This window comes from Piliocolobus tephrosceles, chromosome 3 (assembly GCF_002776525.5).
Source record: "Piliocolobus tephrosceles isolate RC106 chromosome 3, ASM277652v3, whole genome shotgun sequence".
NCBI classification, from domain to species: Eukaryota; Metazoa; Chordata; class Mammalia; order Primates; family Cercopithecidae; genus Piliocolobus; species Piliocolobus tephrosceles.
The window spans coordinates 50,208,711-50,219,799 of record NC_045436.1 but is presented as its reverse complement, the minus strand read 5'-3'; the positions used below and the strand labels follow the sequence as shown (position 1 = coordinate 50,219,799).

Genomic DNA, 11,089 nt, shown 5'->3' with positions numbered 1-11,089 from the left:
CCAAAGCTTTTCTAATTTTATTTGACTCAAACTCTATTTTAGACCTACATACCATACAATAAAGTAAGCTAAAAGCATAGCAAAATTAAAGTAAATACAGGTTGTATGGATAGCTCAATTTCTCTCATATAAAATGTCAATTCAGAGATGACAGTGATAAAAGAAAAATGTCTAGAAAAAAAAAAAAAACCCAAAGATGAAACTATTTAAGCTTTTTACTGCAATGTCATATTCTGATCTCAGACAGTAGAAGAGTAATAAGAAATGTACAATCTCAAGCCTCTCAGTCCTAAAATCTATCAGTGGATGCCAAAAATCTTCAAGACACATTAACATTTTCTAGAAAATGTCTTTTTTTTTTTTTTAAACTAAGTGTACTAAAAACACAAAAGCACTTATCACACACTCTACGGCATTTGTTGCTGAAATGTCTACCAGCTGGAGATTAGCCTTGAGCGGAAGCAGCCTCAGAGCCAACACTGGCTTCCTCCTGTAAATCATCTCCAGCAGAGGACTCTGACTCAGCTGGAGAATTTTCTTCTTCTAGTTCAGCATATTCATCAGAGCTTTCTTTCTCTGTTGTATCTTTATCATTATCGATGGTGACAGCTTCATCCAGGGCAGCATTTGTAACCTCTGGGATTGTTTCAGGGTTTACTTCTGTGGTTTCCCTTGCTCCTGCATCTGTCACCTCTGGCCCAGTTTCAGCACTGACTGCTGTGGTCTCCGGAGCAGCCTCCACGTGACCTGGACAGGCAGATGCCTCTTTTATGACCACAACTGTAGCACCGGGACTTTCTTCAGCATCTACCACCTCCGCTTCCACTACAAGTACTTCTGGGGCTTCTGAACTTGCTTTCTCAGTTTCCTCAACATTCTCCTTTTCACCTTTAAGAATGAGTCATTAAGCAAGGTATTCATTTAAAGATCGCGGGAAGGCAATGAAACACCGTGGTCATTTAAACATGTAAGACAGAGCTACATGCACCGATGTGTAACAGTCTTCAAGGTAGACTCTCAAGTGAAATAGCAAAAAAAAAGAACAACGTATACAGTCTGCTACTATTGTTAGGGTAAAATGGGAGGGGAGCAGGAGGGGGGTAAGTTGTATGCCTACATAATTGTATTTGCAAAAACTCTCCAGGAGGATTCAAATAAACTGGTTTTATTGGTTGCCTCTTGGAGGGAAAATGGGGGTTCCGCTTTTCTGTAAACTCTTTGAACTTAAAAAAATACACTTGAATATATTACTTAGGCAAAGATGAAGAATACAAAAATAAGTAGCTACCCTAGTCACCTTTCATATGAGATAGCATGGAAGCGTAGCCAAGTTCCCAGCTGGTGACTCAGAAATCACTAATCCTCTCTCAACCTCATTTTTGTCATCTGTAAAACAGGGTATTCATAATATCTACTGCACAGGGCTATTGTAAAGATTAATTACAATACTCTATATGAAAAGGGGATTAAAATAAAAAGTTCTATGCAAATGCTTATTTTATTAGTATTATAAACAACCACATGATTATATTCAATAATATGTATCGATGATATTCTGTTTCTTATTATTGTCATGACAGGTGAAAACTGGTTCATAAGCCCCTAATATCTCTATCCCTAAATAGTGATCATAGTAATTGATAATAATAGCTTGGAAAAAGTATGGTTTAAAGCAAAGGGGCTAGGCATAGTGGCTTATGCCTGTAATCCCAGCACTTTGGGAGACTGAGGCAGGAGGGGATCATAGGAGGCCAGGAGATCAAGATGACCAGCCTGGGCAACATAGTGACACCCTGTCTCTGCAAAACATAAAAAATAAACTTGCTGGGCATAGCGGTGCATGCTTGTAGTTCTAGTTGCTTGAGAGGCTGTGATGGGAGGATTGCTGGAGCCCAGGAGTTCAAGGCTGCAGTAGGCTATGATTGCACCACTGCACTCTAGCCTGGTTGACAGAGGGAGAACCCATGGAGGGAAGCGGGAAGGGAAGGGGGAAGGGAAGGCAGGAAAAGAAGGAAAGGAGGGAGGGAGGGAGGGAAGGAGGGAGGGAAGGAAGGAAGGGAGGGAGGGAGGGAGGGAGAAAGAAGTGTAGGAAGGAAGGAACGAAAGAGTGAAAATATAAAGTTTCTGTTCCCATGGTCACCATTTTATCAAATGAAGGACTCAATATACACAACTGATCCTACTATGTCAAATGGACCTTGTTTGCACAAAGGCACACAGGTGGTCTTAGCCCAAACTGAAAGATAATTAGTTATATTATTATTTTAAATAATGAGGAAAATGAAAGCTCATGCCTGCATGGGTGGATGCCTGAGCAGCGGAAAGTAATATTATCACAAAAAGTCAAAAGTCACTGGTCAGCAATATAACTGTAAAACGTTCATTTGTCAAATGGATTCATCCAAAAGGTGTAACAGTGTTCTTCAGGTTTCAGTTGAGCTTTTTCTTTCTAAATGAACTTATACTCATAGTCATTCTGGATTAAGCTAGGAAAGAAACCAAAAGCAAATAGTGTTCATTGCTAGACTAAGTGAATGGAAATCAGTGCCTCAAAAAATAATTAAAAATAAAAAATTAAGAAATTCATTTACCTTGAAATGGATGTATCTCTGCTTTTGTTTTTTCTTTCAAATTTGTTATATGTTCTGTGTGTTTGGCTTGGTCTGATGTGACTGTCTTGTAAGCCTGAAAGTAAATGTATGCTTAGGTTTATTTCTTGAGCTTCAAGATTTGTCACGCCACATCCCAAGATACACTCAAGTCTCCCTGTAATCACCATTAGAAGTTTAAACCATAATCCCAATGTAGCAAAGAAGAGAAACCAGTGCACACCACTTACTCTTTTACTTCCCTTTTGGAAACCTTTGTTATTAAATTGAATGCTTTAAAAAGGAAGAAAGGTGAGAGGGGGGTGAGGGGGTGCATGCCTGTAATCCCAGCTGTTTGGGAGGCTGAGGCTGGGCTAATTTTTCAATTTTTTTGTAGAAATGAGGTCTCACTATGTTGCCCAGGCTGCACTCAAACTCCTGGACTCAAGCCTCCCAAAGTGCTGGGATTACAGGCATGAGCCACTGCACTACTTTTATTCTTTTTTTTTTTTTTGAGACAGAGTCTGGCTGTCTCGCCCAGGCTGGAGTGCAGTGGCACAATCTCGGCTCACTGCAAACTCCACCTCCTGGGTTCAAGTGATTCTCCTGTCTCAATCAGCCTCCGGAGTAGCTGGGATTACAGGCGTCTGCCACCACACCTGGCTAATTTTTGTGTTTTAGTAGAGATGAGGTTTCACCATGTTGGCCAGGCTGGTCTTGAACTCCTGACCTCAGGTGATCCACCAGCCTTGACCTCCCAAAGTGCTGAGATTACGGCGTGAGCCACCATGCCTGGCCTACTTTTATTCTTAATACAGATTATACTTTGATTTAGAAAGTTTATGACAAAATGGTGAATGACTCGGCCGGGCGTGGTGGCTCAAGCCTGTAATCCCAGCACTTTGGGAGGCCGAGAAGGGCGGATCACGAGGTCAGGAGATCGAGAGCATCCTGGCTAACATGGTGAAACCCCGTCTCTACTAAAAATACAAAAAACTAGCCGGGCGAGGTGGCGGGCGCCTGTAGTCCCAGCTACTCGGGAGGCTGAGGCAGGAGAATGGCATAAACCCGGGAGGCGGAGCTGGCAGTGAGCTGAGATCTGGCCACTGCACTCCAGCCTGGGCGACAGAGCGAGACTCCGTTTCAAAAAAAAAAAAAAAAAAAAAAAAATGGTGAATGACTCAACAGGCTTATCTTACTTAACTAAAAAATGTCTGTTATTTTAGTCCCAAAATCTCACTATTAAAACCTTTGTCTTACAGTGGTTACCTGGAGGGAATGAACATGGGGACTGGGAAGGAAAATATACTTTTCATTTTATATATATCTATGTTACATTTTTTAAAAACTTATGAACAAATATGAATTTTTCAAATAATAAAACTGTGTGAAAATTTAAAACTAACAAAAATTATGGAGACAGTAAAAAGATTGGGAGGAGAGAGGGAGAAATGAGTCGGTGGAGTAGAGGGATTTTTAGAGTGATGAAACTACTCTGTATGATACTGTAATTTATTCTGTATGATATTGTAATATATTTATAAAGACAGAACATACAACGTAAAGAGTGGATCCTCATGTAAACCCTGGACTTTAGTTAATAATAATATATCAATATTGGCTTGTCAGTTTTAACAAATATTCCACATCAATGCAAGTTTTAATATGGGAAAGGAGGAGGGGGTGTGAGGAGGTATATGGACGTTTCTGTACTTTCTGCTCATTATTTTGTAAACCTAAAACTGCTCTAAAAAAGGCTATTAATTTTTTAAATAGTTATATTAATTTTTTTTTTTTTTTTGAAACGGAGTCTTACTCTGTCATCCAGGCTGGAGTGCCATGGTGTGATCTCGGCTCACTGCAACCTCAGCCTCCTAAGTTCAAGAGATTCTCCTGTCTCAGCCTCCCGAGTAGCTGGGATTACAGGCATGCACCACCACGCTGGCTAATTTTTGTATTTTTAGTAGAGATGGGGTTTCACCATGTTGGCCAGGCTGGCCTCAAACTCCTGACCTCAGGTAATCCACCTGCCTCAGCTTCCAAAAGTGCTGGGATTACAGGCATGAGCCACTGCGCCCAGCTCCTATATTAATTTTTAAGTTAATCTTTCAAAATAGTTATTTTAAAATGTTAATAATAGTGCCTACCTTATAGAATTGTTCTAATTATTAAATGATCCAGGAGTCTGGCATATGATAAACACTCAAGTATCAGCTATCATTATTAGCATTTATAATAACATAATTTTTACTGAAAATCATCCATATTAATGATGTTAAGAAATGCTGACTTTACACATACAAAAATCTTCATAATTTAGAAAGCTGAGGTTCAAATGAAATAAAATTTAAAAATAAACAAAAAAGAAAAACCTTCATAATAGTCTAGTTAATACATTCTTAGGAAAACCCTGTATTTCTAATGATTGCAAGGTATTTTTCAGATGTATATGCTTAATGACACTTAAATCTATTGTTATGTTGTATATTTAATTAATCCCATGTCCTGATCTTGACATTGCTTTGAGCTTTACCATGAGTTGTAAAATACATGAATTCTTGAGCACTGCGGTTATATAATCACTTACATAATATCCACCAGCACTGACTGTGACGCCTACAACCAGATAATAAATCATATTTGATCCAGATGATCCAGGGAATCTGTTAGATGACATCCAGCGCAGAGATGCTAGGAAAACAACGTTTAAACACAGTTAGCTCTACTACTTGGGCAAAACTATTTTAAATAATTATATCTTTTAAAATTTTTCTCCTCAGTGAACCTAGAATCATTAACATCAAGTGATTTTAGCTTAAGGGAATACGGTATTACAAGGCTGGGTAATAATTCCACTTGACATTCTCCCAATCTAATTTGATAAATACTCATGAAACCTGTCATCTTGATGCTGAGCATCATGCCTTCTTGGAAGGTGTGCAGGTGTGGGTAAGGAAAGATGACAAAAGCACTAAACAATTTTAACAGCCAAATGAAGTGTACATTAGCAAAAGAAAGCCATGTACTATATATGTACTCCACTACAGGATTAAATTAAAATGATTTTTTAAAAATGAATTCAGTATGTTTATACCTAAAATGTAATACAATTTGTATTTATATGTTAAATCAAGCATTTATGTTGAAATCCATCATATTTCTTTTTTTTTATTATACTTTAAGTTCTAGGGTACATGTGCATAACGTGCAGGTTTGTTACATATGTATACCTGTGCCATGTTGGTGTGCTGCACCCATCAACTCGTCAGCACCCATCAATTCATCATTTATATCAGGTATAACTCCCCAGTGCAATCCCTCCCCCCTCCCCCCTCCCCATGATAGGCTCCAGTGTGTGATGTTCCCCTTCCCGAGTCCAAGTGAACTCATTGTTCAGTTCCCACCTATGAGTGAGAACATGTGGTGTCTGGTTTTCTCTTCTTGTGATAGTTTGCTAAGAATGATGAAATCCATCATATTTCTATAAATCTGTAATACAAATGTAGATATAGAAAGAATTCTCAATTTTTCTCTTATAAAGCAAAGATGGGCATACAAAGGTTTTTAAGCCAAATGTTGCAACAAGGTTGTATCTGAAATAGAAGTACAATTCTGTATAAACTAACGGAAACAGATAAAAGTACTATATTATTATATTTAAACATATTTATTTTGTAGTACTAACATTTGCATATCCTATAATGCCCTGGAATTGAAATTTTTACAATAAACTCAAAGTTGGAAGGAGCTTAAAGTATAAACAACTCAAATTCTTTATTTTAAAGATACAGATGTAAAGACATTTATGTATTCTTTCAACTAACACAACTGAGCATCTACTATGTGTTTGAAACTGTTAGAAGCATTAAGAATACAACCGTGAACAAGACAGACAAGGTCCCTAGTCTCAAGTCATTCATAGTCTAGAAGGAGGATATGAACATACAAACAAATAATTGTGATATAGTATGGCAAATGTAATAAGTGCTAAGTCAAGCTACATGCAGAGAAAAAACTCAATTAGTGGCCAAGGTAACTATCATAATAGAAGAGACCTGAGTTTTGAAGGAAAATAAGAGTTTGTCAGATAAATAAGGGAAAGAAGAATGGCACTGGAGGCAGAAGGTGTAACGTGTATGAGCGTTTCATGACCCAGAAGGTACAAAGTACAGGATGAATATCTCTTATCTAAAATGCTAGCGGTGGGTGCAGTGGCTCATGCCCGTAATCCCAACATTTTGGGAGGCAGGGGTGGGAGGATCACTTGAGCCCAGGATTTCAAGACCAGCCTGGGCAATGTAGTGAACCCCATCTCTACAAAAAAATTTTTATAATATTAGCTGAGAGTGGTGGTATGTGTCTGTAGTCCAAGCCCCTTCGGGAGGCTGAGGCAGGAGGATCACTTGAGTCCTGCAGTGAGCTGTGATTGTACCACTGCACTCCAGCCTGGGCAACAGAGTAAGATTCTGTCCCCCAAAAATAATTAAAATAAAATAAAATACTTGGGACCAGAAGTGTTTTGGGTTTTGGATATTTTTTATTTTGGAATATATGCATACACATAATGAGATATCTTGGGGATGGGACTGAAGTCTAAACACAAAATTCATTTATGTTTCATATACACCTTACACACATAGCCTGAAGGTAATTTTATATAATATTTTGAATAATTTTGTGCATGAAACAAAGTTTGTGTTAAGTAATTACATGGAAAATTTTCTACTTGTGGCATCATGTCAGTGCTCAGAAAGTTTCTAATTTTGGAGCATTTTGGGTTTTAGATTTTCAGATTAAGCATGTCCAACCTGCAATTTGATGTGGCCTAACATAAAGTATAGGGGTGCAGAGACTAGTGGAAGACTATGATTTGCACAGGGCAAATCTTAAGACATTTGCACTGCTTACAAACCTTCATAGTAGCAAAATCACAATGATTTCCTGTTTAGGTTCTTAGTTTGGATATAAATGGCCATTTCTTGGAAAAATATTTTTTTTCCTTCAAATGTGCCCCAAAGGCTATGAGAAGAGGTTATGGCTTTGACTTGTGGTGGGACTTCTGATGGCTTAAAAGTACATCTGTGATCAAACAGGGAATATACAGCTTTCATATTTCTCAAACAGACAAAAATATCAGAAATATTTTTTAAATAGAACTAAAATCATCAGAGATTTAAGTAGACTTAAATACAAATATAATGATGGACAAGTTACTTAAAAAGACAATGTAATGAGAAATTTTCAATAAGGATTAATTAGACAAATTTAAGCACATTCATACAATGTGAAACAAATAGACATAACTTGCAGAACAATATTTACCTACGTGAGAAAATATTTACAATGTATTAGGTGAAAAGTCATAGCAAAATACTCTGTATGGGACTATCCCAGATTTGTGGAAATACTGTGCATAAGGAAGGAATGAGGGAAAAAAAACGGTCTGGAAAACTAAATATACTAAAATGTAACTAGTTGTGTTCACTGAGTGGGAGGATTACAGGTGAATTCCATTTCCTATTTTACCTGTTTTTTTCCCCAATTATCTATTATAAACTTATTTATTCATTAAAAAGTTACCCTTTTAAGGCTGGGCTCAGTGGCTCACACCTGTAATCCCAGAACTTTGGGAGGCCAACGCGGGTGGATCACCTGAGGTCGGGAGTTCAAGACCAGCCTGACCAACATGGAGAAACCCCGTCTCTACTAAAAATACAAAATTAGCCGGGCGTGGTGGCGCATGCCTGTAATCCCAGGTACTTGGGAGGCTGAGGCAGGAGAACCACTTGGACTTGGGAGGCAGAGGTTGTGGTGAGCCGAGATCACGCCATTGCACTGCTGCCTGGGCAAAAAGAGTGAAAATCCGTCTCAAAAAAAGAAAAAAAAAAAAGTTACCCTTTTAAAAGCAAAAAGGAGAGAACAAAATATGATGAGACACCGTTAAAAATTTTTCCTTCAATGAAACTGAAAAAAATTTATTTTTCATCAAAGTAGAAAGTATCAACAAAAGATTAATTAATGTCCACGACAGAAGACAAATTTGTTTCCAGTCAATAATGGTTCTTACATTTTAAGTGCTGCAAAAATAGTAGTTACATGAAAATTAGAGAAAGACCAGTGCCTTTATAAGCAGCATTGCTAGATACGTATTTAAAAATTTTAAACTACTTCTATTTTGCCGCAAATTGGGAAGAAAATTATTTGGAATTTCTGCAGCTACAAAAAAAGGTGCGTGTGTGTGTGTGTTTGTGTGTGCGTGCAGGCGCGCATGTTGTCAGTGGGGAACGCAGACAGATAAAACGAAAGGCCACGGTCAGAGGACTAATCTTTCTCCCCATTCCCTACAGAGCAGTCCCGTTATAGTACGAAGTTTAAAATAAATGGCTTCTCCCTACTTCATCAGGATATATATATCCTGATGAAGTGTATATATATATAAATATATATATATTTAAAAGCTCTATATTATTTGGTGTAAAGGTCTAGAAAAATAAAGACAATAAAGATCTAGGAAAACGAAGACATCTTATTTCTGATACTTGAGGGGTAACTTCCTCCCACCAGCATTTTAAAAGAAAAATAAAGCGAGTTGGTTAGACCTCGTCCTTCTCTCCCACCACCACCAACAGAGGCCTAATCAACGTGAAAAAAATCGGCCCATGAAATTCTCCGCGCACGTCTTTTTCTCGGGCCGGAATCCACCCTCTGGGCTCAAATTACCTCGGAAGCCTCAGAAAGTGAGGGGAAGCGAAGACAGCATCGAGAACGCTTCACGATGTTGTCTAAGAACCGTCCCCCAATCGGGAGTGGAAGAGAGAGGGGTGACGGATGGGGACTAGGGAAAAGCGGCTGGGGCAGAACCGCCCCGGAGCGCAAGCCTGGTCCCAGAGCCGCAGGCTGCTGGGAAGAAAAACAATCTTCCTTGCTCACACCTGCTAAGCACCTACTATGTTCCAGGCACTATACGAGGCGCTTTCCTACATGTCCATTTTTATTTAATAAGCTTCCAGTTCACACTGCAACTCCCCCTTTAGTTAATTTCTGAGTATCCTGCTTTTTCTCGTGCATCCCCAGATCCAAAGGTGTCGATATTTGGACAGAGCCAAGCAGCTGCAGGACGACCTGCAACCTCAAAGGAAAGTGCCCCGAAGGCCGCTTCCTTTTTGGGGGTTGTGGATCTCAGAGCCAGGCGCTCGCGGGGTTCAGGCTGCTGAGACCCTGCCAAGGGTTAGGTTTATTTACCCCACGAACATTCGCCCAGTGTCCACTGAGCGGGCCCTGCTTCTCTGCCTCCCAGTGCTTACAGGGCCGGCTCGTTGATCGGCGTCCACCTTCGCACCCTTCCTCTGCTTCCTCAGGAGGTTGGAGAGCGAATGGTGCCTCTAACAATAAAAGTGGTATGCTAAAACTCTGTCAGCCAGGCACTTTTCTAAGTGCTGTTAACCATACATTAACTCATTAAAAAGCAAAACCATTATCGCCCTCATTTTATAGATGAGGAAACAGGTTAAGTCATTTATCCAAGATCAGGATGCGAACCCAGCTAATCTGGACTCAGAGGCACACCGGAAAGTTCTCTACTTCCAAAGCCTGCAGAAGCTTCGGGACGTCTTCCCGGGAGTCTCCTCCATTCTCCTCGACCTCCAATCCAGGCTTCTGCTGCTCTGGGTCGGGTTTGGCCAACTGGGTGCCGGCCGGTACCCGGGTACGGGCAAAATCTGCACCAGAGGCGCCCGTCCTCCTCTCCGGGCTAGACCTCCTTACTCACCGTCCTTCCCGAGCGGTGCGGGGTTGGGGGGCGCCCTCAGCGGCAGCGCCAGGGTCTTGGAGACCGCCCTGCGGAGATACATCGCGCCCGCTGTCCTCCGCGCAGCAGGCTCCGTATCCAGGCGCAGGCTGCCCTTCCACAGAGAGGCTGAGAGCCTGGCAGCGACCCGCCCGGAAAAGGCACGTCGACCTTCATCCAGCCCCGCCTCCGCGGCCCCCGGGAGGTGGAGAGACCTTTGCAGTCCTCACCATCCTCCCCTAACCCATCTCCAGCTCTGTTGCTTTCCCTGAGGTCTCGAGAGCTGACCGCGGCATCTCAGAAAAGGGATGGGGAACCTATAAGTCGCCGTCGCCCGCCTGACTGGTTCTGTACCACTGAATGTATCTCCTCACAGCACGCTGGAAATGTTTTGAGAATTGGACGAGATTAAGACAAGGACACAGTTTATCATGCTGGTTGTAATCTGAACCCACTTTATCTCACGCATTCCGTTAGCTTTCCAAGGAGAGGGAAGGATAGCGGGAAGTTTCTTACAAATGCAAGGAGCGAAGGGGTAGCCTCAGCCTTCCATTAGCGCACTGCGTGATGCTCAGAATCGTAAGAAAATCTCCAGACAATGCTTGAATTTCTAGACAGTTCACCGTTACAACGACTTTAATTTATAAACTCCAAAAACACTGTATATTCCTCTATGGGATGTGAAATTAATATTTCCACATCAGCAGCCTGGCGC

At 40.7% G+C, this 11,089-nt stretch overlaps 1 protein-coding gene across 1 annotated transcript; it reads right to left on the bottom strand.

Moving 5' to 3' along the window:
- Positions 1-12: 12 nt before the first annotated feature.
- Positions 13-10,618, bottom strand: MGARP (mitochondria localized glutamic acid rich protein). The gene is made up of 4 exons (XM_023226037.2): positions 10,357-10,618; positions 5,176-5,279; positions 2,592-2,685; positions 13-888 (listed from the first exon to the last, which is right to left on the bottom strand). The coding sequence occupies exons 1-4, from the start codon at positions 10,436-10,438 to the stop codon at positions 446-448; spliced, it is 723 nt and encodes a 240-aa protein (XP_023081805.1). The 5' UTR covers positions 10,439-10,618; the 3' UTR covers positions 13-445.
- Positions 10,619-11,089: the final 471 nt, after the last annotated feature.